Source organism: Hydra vulgaris, chromosome 08 (assembly GCF_038396675.1).
Source record: "Hydra vulgaris chromosome 08, alternate assembly HydraT2T_AEP".
In the NCBI taxonomy this organism is placed as follows: Eukaryota; Metazoa; Cnidaria; class Hydrozoa; order Anthoathecata; family Hydridae; genus Hydra; species Hydra vulgaris.
In genome coordinates, this window is record NC_088927.1 from 63,884,828 (window position 1) to 63,907,500 (window position 22,673).

The 22,673-nt window shown below is 26.6% G+C and overlaps 1 protein-coding gene across 2 annotated transcripts in view; it reads left to right on the forward strand.

Annotated features, from left to right (window-relative positions):
• The window catches only part of LOC101236989 (uncharacterized), a 127,051-nt gene that overhangs the window by 55,767 nt on the left and 48,611 nt on the right, over positions 1-22,673 (forward strand). For both annotated transcript variants that reach the window (XM_065804152.1, XM_065804151.1), the window contains exons 7-15: positions 559-902; positions 5,144-5,345; positions 5,485-5,752; positions 10,204-11,391; positions 16,224-16,307; positions 16,468-16,710; positions 19,587-19,887; positions 20,016-20,252; positions 22,539-22,664. In XM_065804152.1, the coding sequence (XP_065660224.1) occupies positions 559-902; positions 5,144-5,345; positions 5,485-5,752; positions 10,204-11,391; positions 16,224-16,307; positions 16,468-16,710; positions 19,587-19,887; positions 20,016-20,252; positions 22,539-22,664 (2,993 nt within the window). The remainder of the gene's footprint in view (positions 1-558; positions 903-5,143; positions 5,346-5,484; positions 5,753-10,203; positions 11,392-16,223; positions 16,308-16,467; positions 16,711-19,586; positions 19,888-20,015; positions 20,253-22,538; positions 22,665-22,673) is intronic.

The following is a 22,673-nucleotide window of genomic DNA, read 5'->3' on the forward strand; positions in this document are numbered from 1 at the left end:
TATTAAATTGTAAATTGCTCTAAATGTTTCAGCATTGTTATTATTTGTGCTCAATTAATTAATAATAAATTTGTGTACTAAAAATTAGTTTTATTTTATGGGTTAGACAAAATGATAACAATGGTGCTAATGATGATGATGATGATGATGATGATGATGATGATGATGATGATGATGATGATGATGATGATGATGATGATGATGATGATGATGATGATGATGATGATGATGATGATGATGATGATGATGATGATGATGATGATGATGTCAATGATAATGATGATGATGATGATAATGATGATGATAATGATGATAATGATAATGATGATAATGATAATAATGATAATGATGATGATAATAATGATAATGATGACGATGATGATAATGATGATAATGATAATAATGATGATAATGATGACGATGATGATAATGATGATAATGATAATAATGATGATAATGATGATAATGATGATGATGATAATGATAATAATGATGATAATGATGAAGATAATGATGATAATGATTATGATGATGACGTTGATTTTATTTTTATTTTAGAATTCATTTTTCTGTTAAATGATACTGGAGTGATTGAAATACCTATCCAAAATATTAATAATCAAATTCAAGAAAATGACATGATATGGATTGGTGGAAGTGCTGGTTTATTTTGTAATGGAGCAAATCATGAACAAGTGCAAGGAGTGGAAATAGGAAAAACAATAATATTCTCCACTAATAACATAACTAACAATGACTTTTTTATTTCACTTTTTGTATCTAGGCCCTTTGAGGTTATGATTCCTATACCATCAAATACAACTGGGCTGTTTAGTTTTACAGTTGAAGTTTCTAATCATGTCCCATCTTTTAAAAGTCTGACCTATTCATTTAACTTTCAGGTTTATTGAGTTCTTTTTTTTAATTTATTTAAAGTGTTTTTCCTGGGTTTTATCTCTATTTATTAACTGAAAAATTTATATCTGTATATTATTATTAATAGTTATGTGTTTTTTAAAATGTGTATATAAATATATATTTTTATATATTATATCATTATATATTATATTATTAAATATATTATTTTAACTGAAAGTGTTATATGAATCAGTATGTTTTGTATCAACTTAAGCTTTTTATAATTTTGAATATAAGTAAAACTAAAAGACATTTCTTTATGTCTAACATTGTTATCATAAAAGACTGTCTCTTAAAAACTCATTTAAAATAATGATAAGCTCTTATATGAATTTATAATATCTTATATAGTCTAAATACATTTATAATATCTTATATAATTTAAATTCATTTATAATATCTTATATAATTTAAATACATTTATAATATCTTATATAGTATAAATACATTTATAATATCTTATATAGTTTAAATACATTTATAATATCTTATATAGTTAAAATACATTTATAATATCTTATATAATTTAAATACATATTGTTAAGTTTTTATATATAATGAGTGTAACACAGTAGTTAGTAAATTCTTACTTCCTAAATATTGTGTTACACTCATTAAATTTAGAAACAACAAACAAACATTCCCATACAGTATATACAGTAGATTTATAACTAACTTAAAAATAATTTAATTTGTTTATTAAACTTATAAACTAAATTGGTTTTGATACATGTATAATTTAATACAATAATTTGATACAATTTTTAAACATGATAATACAAATAAACTTTCCCATACAGTCTATAGTGATTTATAACTAACTTATAGCTCATTTAACTTTTATCAAAAATATAAATTATATTGTGTATATTGTGTATAAATTATATTAGTGTATTTGTGCTAATGATCATAAACTAAAACTACTAGAAAAACGAAATTTTTTTGATTGGATGAAATATAATTCCAAAAAAAGCAACTAAAAAAATGTAAAAAAAGCAAAAGAAAAACAACAAAAAAACAAAAACAAAACTGCCAAAAAAAAACAAACATGTTTTTTGACCCAAAAAATGCAAGAGAAAAAAACAACATTTTTTTGCAACTCTAAGTGTTGATATGTCAAAGTTGTTGCACCAATCCTAATGAGATAGAACTATAATTGCATAATGCAAGAGTCAATCTTTTGGATAACAGAAGATCTTTCATAGATTTGAATTAATAAAAAAAAAAAACAATGTTTTACTGTATGATATGATTCCAACCAACCAGCAGATTTCAACGAAATTGACTTTTAAAATTATAAATAGAACGTTTTAGTATTTTTTTTAATTTTACAATTATTTCAATTAGTATATATATTATATATTTGTTGGTTATTTAAATATATTCTAAGTATAATCTAATTAGTGTCTGTTAAACATTTGGAAAATAATTAACTGTTATTAGCGTAACTCGTAAAATGAAATGCTGAAGTAGTCCTAATGGCATTAATCTGTCCCACTTTTATTGGAAACAAAAATATGGAAAATATTATTACTATTAAAAAACATTTATTGGTTGGTCCTCTGTCTTAATTAAGTTAGTGTTTTGTCTTGATTTGGTATTTACTGGACTAACCATTTTATAGAATAACCCTACATATTTTAACTGAATTTTTGTTTAGTCTTGTTTTATCAGCAGATACTTCATTGTTTTATCTTCTAACTGTATTTTCATTTATTGGTATTACTTTCACTTCATTGTTGCAACATAAAGTATAAGAGCTACTAATAATGAGGGTTTTTTCCAGATGTCAGATGGTTTTTTGTCATTCCCTTTGATTCATTTGCTGTTCTGGTCTGTATGAAATATGCTATTAGTATTCAATCTAATTCAAATATGCAGTGTTAAAAGTCTAAATGCAAAGTGTGCCTGTAATAATTAGTCTCTTCTGACAAATTATTATAACAAATTCGGACGTGTTTGAAAATATGTCTCAGTGATAGTACTACAAATAGCACATGGTGAAAATTAACTAATGAACATTAAAAGTTGTTTTTTATCATATATATATTAGGGTTATGACTTTTTGACTTTTTAAAAAAAAAAAATTCCTGTGTCATAAATTGATGAACTTTTGTTAGAAAACATTGAAAACATGTTCAATTCCTCTAGGTTGTAAAAAAAGGTCACCCTGCAATTAAAATTACAAATCGTCATTTTTTTAATCTTGTTACTGCTACTAGTATACACGTGGCTTCGCTGAAAATCATTTAAAACCTGTATAGATTAGAAGTGTTTAGAACCTTAGAACATTTTGGAAAATTCCATTCTGGAACAATTTAGAACATTTAAGAAACAATTAAGAATATTCTAGAATAATTTAGAATTTTCTAGAAAAATTTAGAACTTTCTGAAACAATTTAGAATATTCTAGAACAATTTAGACTGTGTATATATAGCTGTTTATCTAATTTTATAGTTATTACAGAAGCAACACATGGTGGCGTACAAGCCTAGCGATAGTAGCATTCAGAAGAACAAGGATGTCGCGACCAATAATCTGGTAAAATTTGAAGACTCATAAAAGAAGAAGAATGGTCTCTTAGAAAGAATATTAACTGGAAGAAAAGTGCAGAATGCCTCTCCAAAAGCAAATTATTAGACGCTACCATTTCCTTGGACCAAAACCAAAACCAAATTGTGGAACAATAAACTAAATTTTCCTCATGTATCTGATCAAGCTATACTAATATAGCTTGATAAAATACTAAAATGTTATTATGAATGTGTCAAGTGGGGAAGCTACGAACCCCTTGATGAAATTTTTGATATTACTAAAGTGGATGGAACATGGTTATCTTCCGAGGACAAGCAGTTGTACCATTTCCAAGTGGAAAGCAAAGGAAGAGTGAGATACTCTACAGGCCAAGCAGCCAGTAAAGAAATGATCCATCCCTCTAAAAGACAAAAACTTTCTAATAGGTCATCCAACTCATCATCTTACTATCCTGGTTTTAGTAGTTTTGACTCTGAGGCTGACAACAGTGAATATGAAAACAATAAAGAGGGAGAAATTGAGACTACTCCTACACCAAGCAGAAAACATCATAAAAGCAAAATTGCAGTCAACTTGGTGACCTACACAAGAGTATCAACAAACAAAGCTGCTAACATATGCAAGCAACTGGCTCATGAAGACATTGGCATCCTAACTCCATGTCAATCAGCTATTTAAAAGTCAACAATCGAAGAGGCAATCAAACTGAAAAAAGAAATGATTGAAAAGTTGCATATGGAAAGTTGGTCCTTACACATTAATGGCAAGCACATCAACGGAATTGATAAACAGTTCTGCAGAGAGCATCGATTTATATCGTATGGCTAGGCAGACCATTGGTTTACAGATCAACTGTACAACGAAAACAACTTCAATAACTTGGCTGAATCCATACAAAAAGGCTTTAAGCTCTTTGAAAAATCACTGGAAGCGAGAGCCATCCATACTACAGATCCCCAGAAGTAATCAATGTGCAGAGCGCGCAATCAAAGTAATGAAGGAAATGTATTGTCATGAAAAAATAAAGACAAATTGCACCTTCTATTCCTTCTATGCAAAAAGCAAGAGCAAGGTCAACGGTCTGAGTCATTGTTGGATTTGAAATTTATTGTATTATATGACAATGACATTCTAAATACATTTGAATACATGGTAGTACATATGTCAAAATTGGTTTTTCAATGGCGGGGTGAACTTTTTTCAAAAGATATGCAAATAATAGTTCATTTTTAGTTAAAAGTTTATCAAACTACAGTACAGGAGCATGGGGTTGAATAAAAGTCATAACCCTAATATATATATATATATATATATATATATATATATATATATATATATATATATATATATATATGTATATATATAGATATATATATATACATATATATATATATATATATATATACATATATAATATACACACATATATATATATATATATATATATATATATATGTATATATATATATATATATATATATATATATATATATATATATATATATATATATATATATATATATATATATATATATTTATATATATTAGGGTTATGACTTTTATTCAACCCCATGCTCCTGTTACTGTTATGTTATGTTTACCCAGCCTAAAATTTTATGTTTAAACTTTTGTGCCTAATTTATAAGTATTGTTTTACATAACTTTATTTTCGAAATTTTAAAAATATAGATCCCTGTGTCTGGTTTGCGGTTTGCACAGAAGAAACCGATTTCAAAATTTGTTGCTGGGTACAAACTTAATACCTGGGTAACTCTAAAAGCTGAGATAGACAATGGGTCGGATGTTACTTACACATTTAGTATACCAAATCTTAATTATTCCAAAAGTATATCTAACGATAATCAAGTTTATTATATGTTCAGCAATGGAGGCAAGTCTTTTTAATAAGTTTTTTTCATTTAAAAAATTAAGTTATTAGTTAATTATTATTTATAAACTCATTGAAATTATAATTAAATTTTAATTGAAAATAGTTTTTGCTTCTTGAAATTATTAATATATTTGTTTAGGTGTTTACACTGTCTATTTGACAGCTGCCAACAAGATTAGTTCACTTAATACTTCAATTGATGTTGCTGTTTTATCAGAAGTAAGTGGAGTATTTTTGTATGTTGGAGACATTCAACAACAAAATAGTGTTTTTAATACAACTATAAGAATATTCAATGGAACTAATATGCAGCTATTAGTTGATTTTGGTGATGGAACACCTGCTATAAATATTTCAAATATAGATGCAACCGATGTAAATGGTGCTAATTTTACTTTTACCCATACGTATGTATTTAGTTTTTTTCATAATGAATAAAATTATGTAAATTTTCTTCATGAATGTTTCTTAGTTTGGTTGGAATTCTAAAGTTCTGATGTTTTTGAAAAATGCTAGAAAACGAAAGTTTGTTTATAATAAGTTTTTATATTTTAGTAATTTATTTTTTAAGTTGGATAATTAAAAAATAAATGAATAAACTAGATGAATAAAAATAAAATAAAAAGTTTTTTAAATATGAAGAGTTACAGTAAAGTAATGCAACAATGGCGAATGATGAGTCATGTACGATTGAGTTTTGACGGTAGATCAAGGAATGACTGCTCATTTAAGTCTATTAACTCTAACTCTGAGTGACCTTATAAGTATTTGTTTACAAACATATATTGTATTATTCATTAAAGTTTATTAAAGTCCCTTGTGGGCCCTAAGCATTCAATGTAAAGAGATTCTAAGCATTCAATGTAAAGAGATTTTAAGCAATCAATGTAAGATGATTTTTTAATATGAATTGATTATCAGCCACCTTAGAGATTAGATTATCAACATATAGATTAACAAATTATTAATGTAGATGAGAAATAAGGGAATCAGATTTAACATCAACTGCCTTTTATAAGCTTTCACAGAAGAGAAATCAGATTTAATAACAGCTGTCTGTTAATAAATCTGATCTCTCTTCTGATGACTTTTTATCAAAACATGATGACTTTTTATCAAGACTGGAATATAGTTGAGTTGTCAGCAAACAGAGCGTCTGTAAGATATAAAATTGTCAAGAAAATCATAAGTAAAGATGAGGAACAATATGGGACTAAAAAAGAACTTTGTGGTACACCAAAGATTGTTGTAAATGAAATGGTATGTTCTTCATCAAGGTTAAATTTACTTTTTCTGATAAACCATGTTAAAGTTTTTAGTTTGTCATGAACAATGTCCATCATCAAGCCTTTCTTATGAAGGAACAATAGAATCAAAATATATTTTGATTGGTAGAACATGCAAGGTGTGCTGCTACATCTATATATATATATATATATATATATATATATATATATATATATATATATATATATATATATATATATATATTGAATACAAGATAATATACTCATTAACACCTTATATATTTTTATAGTTGCACTTGTGAGTTGTTTAAAAAAAGTTGCTGATTTATATTAAAGGAGAACAAAATTTTAAGTTAGATCTTAGAATGCATAATAAAATAATATTATGTTTCATTAATAGATATATTTCATTAATGAAATGGATATAAAGCGTTTTGCTAATAAATAATACTTGGATATACAGCGTTTTGAAACAAAACATATATTATATATATATATATATATATATATATATATATATATATATATATATATATTATATATATATATATATATATATACATATATATATACACATATTTATTTTTCTAGTTAATTTGGCAGCCAAATGAGCCAAAAAACAAGGAAAATATATTGTTATCACTTATAGTTAAGTCAAACATGAGGAGCTAGATCAATTATTATTTTCAAGAAATCGACTGATCTCAAAGCAGCACTTGCTAATGCATTTTGAATTCCAATTTCATTTGGAAAGAGGCAATCTATTAAAACAACCAATTAATTTGGAAACACCTTTCTGTTTCTTTGCATATAACACTTATGGTTGGTTTAATCAAACCTCCTATGTCTTTGAATTTTAAAAAGCTATTTTGTTTTAAATGAAAAGGGAGTACTAGTGCATTCTGACATTTAATGAGGATATTATCCAGCAATATATGGGATCAAAGTTTTTTTGTATTCAAATAGATTGTTGCAGTTTGGAATATCTGCATTATCGTGATCACTAACTGTTGGTTTTCTCTCCAACAAATCATATTTTCTTATTAATTCAATTTCAGTAAAAGATATTTTAGAACTAAAATCACCAAAAGAATCATCTAAAACATATATATGAGTTTTATCTCTGATGCTACAGTTTTCATTTGAAAATTAAACAGTACTTTGCATAAAAAGTTATTTATATGTGAATTGTTGGCAATTGATATTGCTGTTAAACATTTCTGCAGATCTCACAGCACCAAAAAAGAGCTCTAGATGGTTTTGACTGAGCTTATATGATAATAAATAATTTAATGGTGAACCTTCTTTTTCAACCCAGTCAAGAAATATCTTTAGCAGATTAAATTGCTGCCAAATATACAATGAAATGTTTTTCGATTATACAAGATCAATGTTTTTCGATTATACAAGATCATTTATGTAGCAGTAATCTCTTTAAGACTAATGATATTCTTTAGCAAATCATTTTCTTGAATTTAATGTCATATAATCAATCTATTATGCAAATAAACTCAACAACATATTTATAAAATTATTAACAGCTATTTACAGTTCATTAATATAAAAAAGTCAGCAAGCTGTAATATATAACCATAATACTTAACAGCAGGTAAGCAGGATATTTAATTAAAGTTAAGGAGATATTTCAAAGAGGAGGAAATGTTTTGAACATTTCTATATAAAGATATAAATAAATTTTTTTCAAACAAATGTATTTTTATATACATTTGTTTCTTCAATTGTATTGAGTGATTATCCTTCAAACTATAAGAAACTATTATTTACTTTTTATTTGTTTTAAAAGTTGTTATAAATAACTATAATTCAGACCTGGGTTTTTTTTACCAGTATAAGTGACACCTAATAATATTTTATTCAAATAGGTTATGCAATAATAGAATTCAAGTATAATATAATTCTAGAAGGAACCCCTAAGTTTTTGTATACTCACAGCACTCAGTTAACAATTCATGTAGAATTTGTACAAAATGGCATCTTGCTACAAAAAATAGAGAATATAGTAGTAGAGAATATAGAGGGTAGAAATGATTGTCTTTTATCATACTGTTATGTTATTAACCTTATAGCATACATCATTGGGAACTAAAAACTATAAGGCTTATAGTTTTTAGTTCCCAATACTTATACATAAGACTTAACTAAATTTGTAAATGCCATTTAATAATAAATTCAATTGTAAAAAAAAAATTTCTTTTTTTCTCTAATATTTATAAAATTCCTTTGTTTTCTTTTATTTTTAACAAATTTATAAGCTTATTTAATTATTTTTTTTTGTAATTTGATATAGCCATTTAAAATGTATATCGGTTTCACCGCTAGGAACTAAAATCGCCGCCATCTTGGGAGGCCAATTTTAGCTTCAACTTTTTTCGGAAAAAACAATAGAACTAGCTATCCAGTTATATTTTGAGATCAGTGGAGTTTTATAATTTGTAGTTGTTTGGATTACCTTTATACTAACGGCTATAGCAGATATTGTTATAAAATCGGAATTTATTGAAACAAGGCTACAGGGTGCTTCACATTATTTGAACTGGCGTTACATTGAATCTAACATGAACATACAAAGGTTTTCAATCTTCTGATTCAACTAGTCTATGTTCACATTTGCAAGATTGTTAAATACTAACAAGACTATCAATTTTTTTTTTTTTGTTTTAATTTTTTTTAATTTTAATTATTATTGCTATTACTAACAGAAGAGTAAATGCACTGATTATTGTATTGCATAAAACAATATCCAGGTACACCTGATCTATGTTCAACAGCAAGCTTTCTTATATAAGACTATACTAACCCTTGTTAACAATATAAAAGTAAAACAAAAGTTAAATTTGTTGCTGATCTTTACTATTCACACAATTTCTATTGCATATTGTTAATTAGCATATATATATAGTGTAACTGATATATGTATATGTGTATTTATATGTGTGTGTATATGTATATATGTACATGTGAATAGTGTATATATTGTGCTTGCTATATTCTATATTAATTTATTAGTGTAAATTCTATATTAATTTATATAGTTGCTTTATTCTAATAAATTTATATTCTATCTATATTATAAGTTTGTGTACTTATATAGCTTTATTCTTATATAGTCTTATACTTAAAATATACAAATGCTCATTATTACTAAATAGTATTAGTGTATTTACCAATATCATAAAATTATATTTCATATTATTAATTTATATTTACTGTTATATTGCTTAATTACCCCTACATACTTAAAAACAAAATATTTAGTTATCTAAACTTATATTTTCAGTTATGACTATAATATAAAGTTTCTCTTTTCAACTTTGTTTAAAATTGATTTATTTTGATTGGTAGAACATGCAAGGTGTGCTGCTACATCTATATATATATATATATATATATATATATATATATATATATATATATATATATATATATATATATATATATATATATATATATATATATATATATATATATATATATATATATATATACATATACATGTACAAGTATATATATATATATATATATATGTGATTTTTAAATTGAAAAATAAACTGTTGTTGAACATTGATTTGTATGGATTTTTGTTAATGCAGGTATTCCACATGCAATTTGTTTACAATCAATGCCAGTGCATCATACCTTTTTGCAAACACAAAAGGTAATTTAAACACTGCCTTATTCTTTGATTCTACAAATGTAGCTGTTTTTTGTTTATTTTCTCCATTGAATGTGATAACAAACCCACTTGTTTCATTAAATGGAAAAATTTATTTATCACTCAGCAAAAATTTAGTTTTAAACATAAATCAAAATAAAGGATCATATATGGTATACTTAATTGATTGGGGAGATGGTAATTATGAAATCGAAAATCAAACCATGAGTCAAAATCCAGCTCCATTCCAAATGCAGCATAAATATAATAAAGAAAATAACTACACTGTTAATGTAACATGTTACAACTTGTTGCAAAGTTCAAGCTTTTTGGTTCAAATTGTTGTGGAAAACTGCTCAGTCCCTGAGGTCAGTTTTTATTACGGAACGGTTACAAGTCCAATGAATATTATTAGAAGTATTGGAGGTGATATAACAGCATTTGTTGAAAATATTGATAGTTTTTGTAAACTTGAAAGTTTTAGTTTTAAATGGAATCTTGAAAGTTCCACTTCAAATACTTCTGTTAATGGCTTTTTATCCCAGCAAAAAGTTACTTACTCAATTAAAAAATATTCGCTTGATATTGGCTTTTATATATTAACGTTGCATTATAATTATGGACATGTTACAAATGTTTATTTTGCATACATTAATGTTGTATTTTCTCCATTGTATATAAAAATTGATAATGGGTTCTTTTCTACTATTGCTTATAAAAAGAAAGTTGGAAATTACACTTTATACCAAAACTTTACCCTAAGTGCAAAGTCTAGTTATGATCCAGATGATCCATCAAGTGGCACTCAAAATATTATCTTTAATTGGAAATGTAAAGTTGCTTTAAATTTTTCAGTTGCTCAAGAAATTATGGCAAATTATACATCTCTAAACTTGACTTACCTTAGAGGCACATGCTTTGATCAAAATTGGCTAAGCATTTCATCTATTACTCCAGAAGTATCTTTTAATACACAGCAGTTTTTGGAGGGTATGACCTATCATTTTAAAGTTTGTGGATCAAAGTATGAAGGAAAAGATGTGGAATTGTTAGAAACAAGCAAGACAAGTTGTTTTACACAAGAACTTCAAATAATTGCTGGTGGACTTCCAACTATTTCTGTTTGGTAAGTCATGTCTTTATTTAGTGGTTTGAAAGTAAATTTTGTAAGGCAATATCTGAAATCTTTTTTTTTACTTGTTTTGTTCTGCTATTTTTTTTTCCTACTACTTAATTGGTAACAGTATATTAGTAACATATTTAATTTTAAACAATGACTTAAAACATTTGTGTTTTTAGTTATTGTTTTTACTTAAAATTTTTAATCTTGTAAATATTAATAAGTAAAATCATTTTTACTTAAAGTTTTTTGAATAAAAAAGAAATAAAACATTCTTTTGAAGCACTTTTTTTTAAAAAGAATTTTAAACACACACATTATAACTACAAATACTTGTGTTATTCTTTATACCAAGCATTTGGTTAGTAAATTTGTTGCCATTATGTATATTTTTAACAATGTTTAAATTCTATTTTATTTTGTTTTAGGTAATGTCTTTTTTTTCTTTATGTATGGAACTTCAAATATCTCCTTTAATTTTTTAAAGTTTGCACTCTTTTTTGCAGAATTTCCTAGTCAGAAGCAGTATTCATTTAAACATTCTATATCCAGGCACAACATTTAAAACTGATTTTTCAATTGATTTTGCATATCAATTAATCTGTTTTAAATGTTGATATGGAGTAATAATTCAAAAATCTGTTTTAAATGTTTTGCCTGCATACAGAATATATAATAATAATGTATAAAAATAAATACTGTCTCTGAATACAAAATTCAAAATGAATGCAAATTTGTATATAGTTTTATGTTAACTATATGCAGTAAACAGTACAATTTGTTGTTAGTGATAACCTAAATGAAATCAAAGAGATGAAATAATTAAATAAAGATTGAAATAATTTTTTTTCTTATTTCAACTTTCAATATTGGAATGTAAAACTGAACCAAAGTATTTTGGCTTTTTTATAGTCACATAGATATTGATTTTATTGTTTAAAAAGATGATGAAACTTAAGTGGTTTGTTTAAGTTTCATCATCTGTTATTTCAGATATCCAATTCAATTCTTCTTTGACAAATTCTCTATAACACTCAAATTTTTTAAATTTTTCTTTGTACAATAAGTACAATTATGCCATATTTTAATTGCTTTCCAAAATCACAAAAATCCATTTTCAATCTATAACTAACTATTTATTGCATTTTAGATTAATTACTAGAAACCAAGTGTTATCAATTAACCTTATTACAATACAAGTAAGAAACCAAATGTTATTAAGTAACCTTATTACAAATACAAGTAAGAAACTAAGTGTTATTAAGTAACCTTATTACAAATACAAGTAAGAAACTAAGTGTTGTTAAGTAACCTTATTACAATACAAGTAAGAAACCAAGTGTTATTAAGTAGCTTTATTACAAATACAAGTAAGAAACCAAGTGTTATTAAGTAATCTTATTACAAATACAAGTAAGAAACCAAGTAATCATAAAACTCCCAGCAATAAAAATAAAAATTTGATAAAAAATTGAATGATTCTTCTATTTATGTGTTGGGTTTGATTAAGTTGTATTAAATTTTTTTTAGTAAACTTTTGTATTACTTGTAACATGGACGTTTAATTAAAGTCAAAATGTTAATTTTAAAGTTTTGTTTTTCATTACAACAATATATCAATGATGAATTTAGGTGATAAATTTCTTCTATACTGGTGAAATGTTATAATAAGATGTTTTTTTTTCTGTTGATAGCCTTTATTTAATGATAAAGCATTTCCTCATAATTAAACTAAAAGCAAATGATTTTTAATAATTTCTATACATTTTAATTGACTTTTAGGTATAAAATTTAATTCAAAACAAATAAAAATTTATTTATTTTTAATCTATATAACTATTATGCAATGTGTTAACTTTTTACATTTGGAACAAAAGTTATCTTCGCAACAAAAATCCTTCAAAATTCTTAAAGTCACAAAAGTCGTTACAAAAATTTTTTCCAGAAACACCATTTGAAGACAGCATATTACAAGACGCAAAGTATATAACTTTCTAATGTTTTTATTTATGTCTGACCATAAAGTTTACTTCAACCACTAAACATTACAGAATTCCAAATTACTGATGTTAAAGGAAAAAAACTAGAGGAACAAGAATTTTTGGAGCACTTAGGAACAGTCACAGTAAAAGATAAGACCTAATTGAATGATAAGTAACACAAAAATAAATTTTAGTAGATAAAGAGGTCTACATCACAAGAGATGCTAGCTCTTTAGAGCAGTGACCATTATAGTATTTATAGAAAAGAGGAAGAAAAGCAAAATTACAACAATGTAACAATGGTTGAAGGTTGGTTGCAAGAGCAGGTCCAACTGTGTTTACAATGCATTTTTGCACCTTGTCTAATAGAGAATGGGCAAAGATCGAACTCAAAGATCTGCTCCAGATGTGGCAACAATATTCCATACTAGGACGGATTTGAGATTTATAGAGATAAAGAATTGTAATCCTGAGTAAGAAAGTGGCGAGCAGGATAAAGAGATGCAACCTTAGCAGATGCTAATTTTGCAACTGATTTGATATATGGTTTCCAAGAAAAATCGGAAGTAAGAGTTAATCCTAGAAGACGAAGGGTAGAGGCTCATCAAATACATTACTGTTCATAAATATAGGAAGATCTAGACTGTTGTGATAGTAATTAGCTAAAAAAATTTAAGTTTTACCTGGCTTAAAGGTCACCAGCCACTGAGAGCCCCATGATGTAGCAGAAGTGAGATCCTTTTGGAGCTCAAATGCCCCCTTCAAGCAATCAGAGAGTGTTAGCTTCTTATCAAGACAAGAATAAATTGTAGTGTCATTAATGAACAATGCCACTTTAGATGTGAGGGTTTCTGGGAGATTGTTAATATAAATTAAAAAAAGTATAGGGCCAAGGACAGAACCTTAAGGAACCCTGAAGTTACAGGAAATAAAAAAGAGTGTTGTCCATTGAGGACAACTTTTATACTATTTTATTATGGATATGAAAGAATTCAATAATGTTAAAGGTGTTACCTGATACACTGTAAGAAGTGAGCTTATGGAGAAGACCAGCATGCCAAACTTTATCCAAGGATTTTGAAATTTCCAGAGCAATAGCCTTAACCTATCCACATCTATCTAATGCAAGATAAAACCTATCGGTTATTACCATTAACGAATCAAAAGTAGAGCGAGAAGATCAAAATGTATATTGATGATCAGAAAGTAAGTTCTGAGATACAAGATGAATGATTAAGTTTTTGTTAATTAAAAACTCAAAAGCCTTGCTCTTAATAGGAAGAAACTAATGGGATGGTAGTTAGATGAGTCAGATCGCTTTAAAAAAAAGTTAAAACCTTTTTACAATGGTTTCTAGCAATAGTAAACAGATGTCTGTTTTCTGGAGAATTGTTTTAGCGATAGGTATGGAAGTAATGGTTATGATTGGAAACTGCAGCAGTACAATGAGAGAAAAACCATGAAGAAAAGTGAGGCTTGACTTGGAATCATTGAGGGGGAATAAAATATTCCATGCCAGCTTGAATCCAAGAAGTTACATAAGAAGCAGATTTGTCAGCAGGAAGATGAAAGATTTCAACTCAAGAACACTAACACTAGAACCAAGGTTCATCTTGGAGAAAATTGCGGAAAGAGTCCTAGTCAGTTTTAAGGTAGTTGTAAGAGGTATGATGATAGGAGGATTCTGATGATAAAGAAGAATGAGATAATAGTTTTAGAGAGATCAAACTGGTATCAGAAGCACCTAAGGGTGAATGTGGAGAGACTGAGCACTGACTAGGATCAGAAACAAGACACAAGTTGAGTAGAGAAGGTAAATGTTTGGATTATCTGGAAAGCAAGTTGGAAAGTTGACTATTAGTGTTAAAGATTGAGAAAGGCACAAGTTGTGGCTCTTAACACCTACAGTCACTAACATTAGAACCATGCCATTCAGTGTGATGAGCATTAAAGTCACCAACAACAATGATATTTATTGAAGAATAAAGAGAAAAAGTTCAGTCAATTTGATCAGAAATAACATCAAAAAGAGTGCAATCTTGAGATAAAAGAGAGTAATATAGAACAAAGAGTGATAGAGTGAAGTTAAGCCAAACAAAAGCATATAAAAGATTCAAACTTAGTTTCCCATCAAATGGGTGAATTCTTGCAAATGTAAATGCCCAGGCCAAGCATGTGACTATTGGAGTTTTACGAATTAAAAGAAGATAACCATAAGCATTAAGATCACAAGATGAGACAGCTGAACTCAAATTAGTCTCACAGAAATCAAGTAGGTCTGGTGAACTTTGCAAGAGATAAGACTCAACAGAAGAAAAGTTACTTTGAAGACCACGAATATTTGTGAATGATAGGTTTAGAGAACTTGGTGATGACGATGCTTTTTTTATATTACATTATATCATATATATGTATATATATATATATATATATATATATATATATATATATATATATATATATATATATATATATATATATATATATATATATTTATATATATATATATATATATATATATATATATAATATATTTAAGTAAAGATTAGTAACATACATACAAGTACAGCATACAACTATATCAATAAAAATCATTAGTAAAGTAAAATCAGTGCAAATGTTTACAAATACTTAATTTTTTATTAAAACCATCAGGTAAATGATTGTTTTTTATCAATCAGTTATTTTAATTTTAGTAATAATAAAGTTTTGTACTGATTTTATTCATATACTCTACTTATCATAGTTTGAAATTTTTCTTTTGCTACCTGATTTTTTACTCCTATTTGTTAACTGATTAAACATTGCACTTTAATACTTTATTGTTTATTTGAATTGTTTGTTATTATTTATTAGGTGCGTTTCAAACTGCGATGAAAAACTGAATTTTAAAGAGCGAACAATTTATTCATATTTATGTAAAGATTGTGGTTCTCAAAAGTATGTTGTTCAATATCTTAAAAGTATCTTATTTAAAAACCTAAACAGTAGTAGCACTGTTTGGAAAAAGTTGAGTCATTCAAATGACTGAAGTGCAAAAAAAGTTAACAGATTTGCAGAAAACTTCAATATTTCAATTGTGAATATTTGTATTTTTTAGATTAACAGCAGAGTGGAAGATAACGGATGATGCTAGTAATGTTCCTCTTGAAATTATGTCTCAAGATGCTACAACAACTGGTTTCTCGACCCCTAGTCTTGTAATTAATAAAGACATTCTGCTTGAAACAAAAAACTATACATTTACTTTAATAGTTGGTTTCACAGACTCAATAAAACGAGTAAAGTTGGAGTTTACAAAGACTACAAGCTCTAAGCCATCTTTAGGAGTTTGTTACATCAAGTGAGTGCCTGTTTTTTTATCAATCAGTTATTTTAATTTTTGTTTTGAATAAGTTTTTGTAAGTTATTTGTTAGATAATTGAATTATGAATTTAAATTTATTAACTAATCTTTTATGTTTTTCTTTCAACAATTTTTCATCGTTGTCATCACAAAATAAATTATCAACAACAAAAAAAAAAATTTATTATTAAAATGATTATTTTTGAACCTGATTAAATGAATGATTATTTTTGAATTGATTAAAGTAAAAATAAATTACCAAGATTATACTTTACAACTGTTATTTATTTTGTATTTATATTACATGTTCGTTTGTTGATGAAACATTTATTAAGAAACATGATTTCAAATATGGTGGTTTTAGACAACTTTTGAACTATGATTGTATAACATTTTAACGAGGCCTGATATTTTTTTCCTTTTTATTTTTGAGACAAAAATACTAGCTTGGCAATTATGGAAATTGGTTCCATAACAAATGTTATTTTATGTAATTTTCAAAATAATTAACATTGATAATCAATGTTAATTATTTGACTATTGAGATAATAAACAAACACATAATCAATGATTGATTTTGTGTTTGTTTATTATCTCAATAGTTTGAAAAAATGTGTTTTAATAATGCAAATAACATGATATTAAATAATTTATATGTAAGAATTTGTTCCACTTTGACTATAAATATTTTACTCTGTAAAGTGCTAAATCCTTACTATCCCATAATAAGATAGAGGTCAGGTTGTCCCTGAAGATTAATAAATGTCAGGCTGTCCCAAAACTTCCACATATTTTTAAAAGCATTTTAAACAGAAAAATCTTTTTTCATTTCAACAAAGTTATTGCTATTTAAGTATTTTAGATAAATTTTTTAAAGCCATAAAATTAGTGTTTAAATATTCAAAATTTTACTATAATTTTTTTTATTTTTAAAATCTTGATGCAAATAAATTTTCTTGGTTTACAATTAATAGTTTTAATTTTTTGTTCATTTACACTTAAATGTTTACACGAAAGCCTAGAAACACAATTGCAAATAAATATTTAAGTCTAAAATCACAATACCTTACAAGGCATACCAATAATTATGCTAATTATTTTACTACGAAGTGACTTCAATATGTCTTAAATATTAATATATTCACATATCAGTAATTATGATAAAGTATGTTAGTTGTTGTTTTAAAAATAATAAAAAAGTTAGAGAGTTAATCTTCATTTAGAACATTCTAATATAATAGAAATTTATGTGTGATAAAAATGAATGCTTCTAATGTTATTAAAAAATTAAAATCAAGTTCAGCCAGAAAAACAAGTCTGTGATATATATATATATATATATATATATATATATATATATATATATATATATATATATATATATATATACATATATATATATATATATATTAAATTAAATTTAGCTGCATTGTAATATTGCTGATATTGGTTTCCTCTATGAATGATTTTAAAACCAAGTAACGTCAGGGAGATTACAGACATGATGATTAGATCCAACATCATTAATAATTAAAAAGCCCCTAATGGTTATTTTCAAAAATCAAAAATTTTGACAGTAAGTTATAAAAGTTGTGTAAGCCTCTCTCTGCTAGAAACCTCCCTCTGCTAGATTTTCCTCTGCTAGATCTTTCTCTGCTAGAAACCTCCCTCTGCTAGATCTTTCTCTGCTAGAAACCTTCCTTTGCTAGATTTTCCTCTGCTAGATCTTTCTCTGCTAGAAACCTCCCCCTACTAGATCTTCCTCTGCTAGAAACTTCCTTCTGCTAGATCTTCCTAATGAAACAAAAGCTCAAGATGTTTTGCTTATCATGGAATATCATTCAGTTCTTGGAGTTACTAACAGGCTATTTGTTCAGTTAACAACATTCTCTGTCAAAGTTCTAAATTTATATAGTCAAATTAACTCTTATTATAATATTAAATTTTTAGTCAAAGTAAATCTTGTATTTTGAAAGCTACCAACTGTTCACACAAACTTAACATCTACAGACTACCAATGAATGGAAAAAATCAACTTTAAAAAGTGTATGCTTTTTAAAAGAACTGCTTAAAAATACTGAAACATGAAGTTTATTATTATTGAAGTAGCTTATTGCTACATTTGAAAAACTTAACACAGTCAAACAGATATGCTTTGGGAACACCTTTAACTCCTTTTATTGAGATTCTTTATTATCTTTTAAGAAAGCATACCAAGTTTGAAATTCAAAATTGTTTTTTTAATGTTATTCACCTTCCCAGGGAACGAGAAGGCCACTATAGTTGAGGAGAATAAATAACTGTGGTTATAACCCTCTCTCAACTCTTTAACTCAAAAGTACGAATCTTGGCAAACAAGGCAGCTGCACAGAGAATCAAGTTGAGCGTGGTACTACCAGAGACATGGTAGGGATTGAGCTCATAACTTCTTGCTTATGAAACAAGTGCTCTACCACATTATGCCTAATTACAATTACAATACCCAATTACACCTAAATTTCATGTTGTCAATAAACATATAAGTTTATTGACAGTCAGCTAAAAAGTATGACATCACTCAGAAAAAACATCCATCAGTTCAATGAAAATATGTGCATGAAACCATGTTGCATTGGATTATGTTTATGTGCATAGAACCATGTGTATGTGTATTGGAACTTAGTTTATGTGCATGAATTGTACTTTTTATTGAAGTTTATTTGTATTATAAAATAATTTTTTTTATTGAAAAAGTTATTCTTTTAAAGATCAAATAAGAGTTTTTTTTTATAATGAGTTAATTATTATAAAATAGACAACCATAATTGTAAATGTTTATTTGGTCTCATAAGTGTAAAACATATGTTTCTAGGTATTTATAATTTTTTTTATTAGCCCAACAGATGGCTATGCCCTAGAAACATATTTTAAGATTGTTTGTTATGATTGGGTAGATTTAGATGGCTTTCTGGGCTACAGGTTTTTTTACGATAACAGTCAATTACAGCAAATGAAGCTTAGTAGTTCATCAACTGTTGATTATCCTATGTTAAATGCTGCAACCACAGATCAACCTAGTTTAATTAACTTTTTGATGGGTCCAGGTGATGAGAAAAATAATTACAAAATCAGCATAATCATAAAAGTATATGGTAAATACAATGCATACACAGAATACAACAACCTTTTTATCAAGGTATTTTAAAAGTTTTAGTATTTACAATTGATTAATAATAATAAAAATGTTTTAAGTTGTTTATCGTTTTACTATTTATATATTTTTTTATTTTTTTCATTTTTTTGATTTTATTTATTCATTTGCAGGTGCGTCCGAATAATAAACCAATAAATTTGACAGAATTGCTAAATAGAATAAATTTAAATGATACACAAAGTATTGCTAATATTGTTCAAGCAGTTAGCTCTGCTACAAACAAATTGTCAGCAAATTATTACAACAACACACCAATACCTTTAAACAAGTTTACGAACATGGTTGATGATGATGCCATGATTTTAAAAAATCTAGAAAAGCAGGAAGAACTATCTCGCTTTCAAAAGGTAAGTTATAAAAAAAAAATAGACACCATCAATTATTTTTGTTTTTGATTTAAAATTTTAAATATTAGGTTTCAAATATTAAAGTTTGAAAAATTGACAAAACCTCATAAATAAGGGGGTTACAAAAGTGAGGAGGCTCTCAACAAAAGAAGGGTTCTCGAAAGTGAGAACCTTTTATTTTTCCAGAGAGTCTTTAATAGTTTCAGCTTAAAGTTTGGCTTTTCCATTCATAATAATGCAATTTCCAATCCAAACCCAATCCAAATGTAATCAAAAATTCAATAAGATAAAAATAGGACCAGTCAAACTATTAATTACAAGATTTTACTTAATTTTTTTTCTTTCCATATTCAGTCTAACCCTTTCCATATTCATTCTAACCCTTTCCATATTCAGTCATTTTAACCATAGTTTTAGGATCAAGACGTAAAGTTGGTTTTCTTCAGTATTTTAAAAACAAATTTTTACTATAATTTATAACTACAATAACTACAGCTAGTATAAACAAAATCAAAGAGATTTGGAGGAATTCCAAGCCATGTAGCAAATGTCTCAACTATTTCTTGAAAGTGTTAGAAGGAAGGGGGAGGGGATTGTAAAACGTAAAATGTTCAGAACACTAATAAATCAGCTGTGTGATATTTCAGCATCTAAAGTCTACAAAATATTACTGATATCTTAAATTTCAACATGAAAACAGGAGTGACAGTTCTTACAAAATCAGCAGAGATATCCACAGGTATACAAAATAACTTCTGTAGCTTTATTGTTTTGTTTGAGTTATGCATATTGTACAATTTTTGATCTGTTTATTTTGAAGCTGCGTGCTTGGTCAAGATACTGTTTTACATCAATGAGAGGAAAAAGCCCCTAAATATCTGAAACAGCTGAGAGTCTGCACATGAGACTTCATCTAAAAGAAGACTATACATTATTTTGATTAAAAAGGCTGAGAAAATTATTGCTGAGGATGATGAAAACAGAAACAGCTACAAAAATAACAAATTTTACCCAAAGTCACAAAACAAAATAAGTAAATTGCTGACCATTATTTTTTAGTTAAATCCAAAAATGCTAATGGAATTGTTCACTGAAAAATAGTTGTCTGCACCTTGAACAGTTTAAAACATTCAAAAAACATTGAAAAATGGAATGTTTATTGTCAACAAAAGAAAGAACAAGAAAGTTAACTAAAAAATAAGTATGGAATCGTCCACTTCATTTGGTCACTAGGATAGCAGATTGTTTTGTTTCTTATCGTTAAATTTTTTCAAACACCATCAATTTAATACGTAAATATAAAAGTCTTAAGAAAACTTTAATTTTAATTTTTCACATGATATAAAAAAGAACATGTTGCAATGCAAATGGGTGAGATGGTTTGTCTGAAAAATTATAAATAAATGTTCTTGAGATTTCTACAAATCCCAAATGCAACAGATTAGTTCAAAAGGATCAATTCATTAATCATTTTAAAAAGTGGAATCTGTGGCTATTTGCTTTGACACAACAACTAATAGCACCTATCAGAAGTGTGCAGGGCATGCTGCTTTAATTAAAAAGGAGATCGGTTGTGCAATTTCTAGGAAGCAGTTATTGGAAGCATGACGGATCAATAGAAGAACATCTGGGAAACAGATATTGTAAATTATAATGGACCAATCTAGCTGATACTAAAAATGCTCCAAAATAACATGGACTATATTTCAAAAAAAATAAAAAACAGGTATTAAGTTTGATTCCTGCATATGGAGAAAACTTGATCCATTATCAAGCAAAACTTGTCTTGAGATGGGCCAGCAATTGCCTACAAAAAAATAAATTTCAAAAAGAAGGTTATTGATCATTGGTATTATTTCAAAAAAATGATTATTATTTTGAACTGATTATTGTTTATCTTGGCAAAGAATTACAAGATAAAAGAACTTTTTGTTGTAGGAAACCCTGAGTTTATCATTATGCAAGGTTCATACACAATAAGCTGTACATTTTTAAGTATGTAATGTTGCACCAACAATTTAATTAAAACCAGGAACAGCATTGTATACTTAAACGAATGGTGGATTTCATTGCACTTTTCAATGCAAAAGCTTTTTTTCAAATTTCCATAATTGCACTAACTATTATATATATATATATATATATATATATATATATATATATATATATATATATATATATATATATATATATATATATATATATATATATATATATATATATATATATATATATATATATATATATTTAGATAGATATGTATATGAATAGATATATTATTTATAGTCACGCACAGAAATGATTGATTTACTCAGCAATGCTCCAATCAATGGTATGAGTTCATTTAAATCTATAGGGGATGCTTTGGTTTTATCTTCACATAACCCTGTGGAGCTGGTTCCTCAAACTCAGGTATTATAG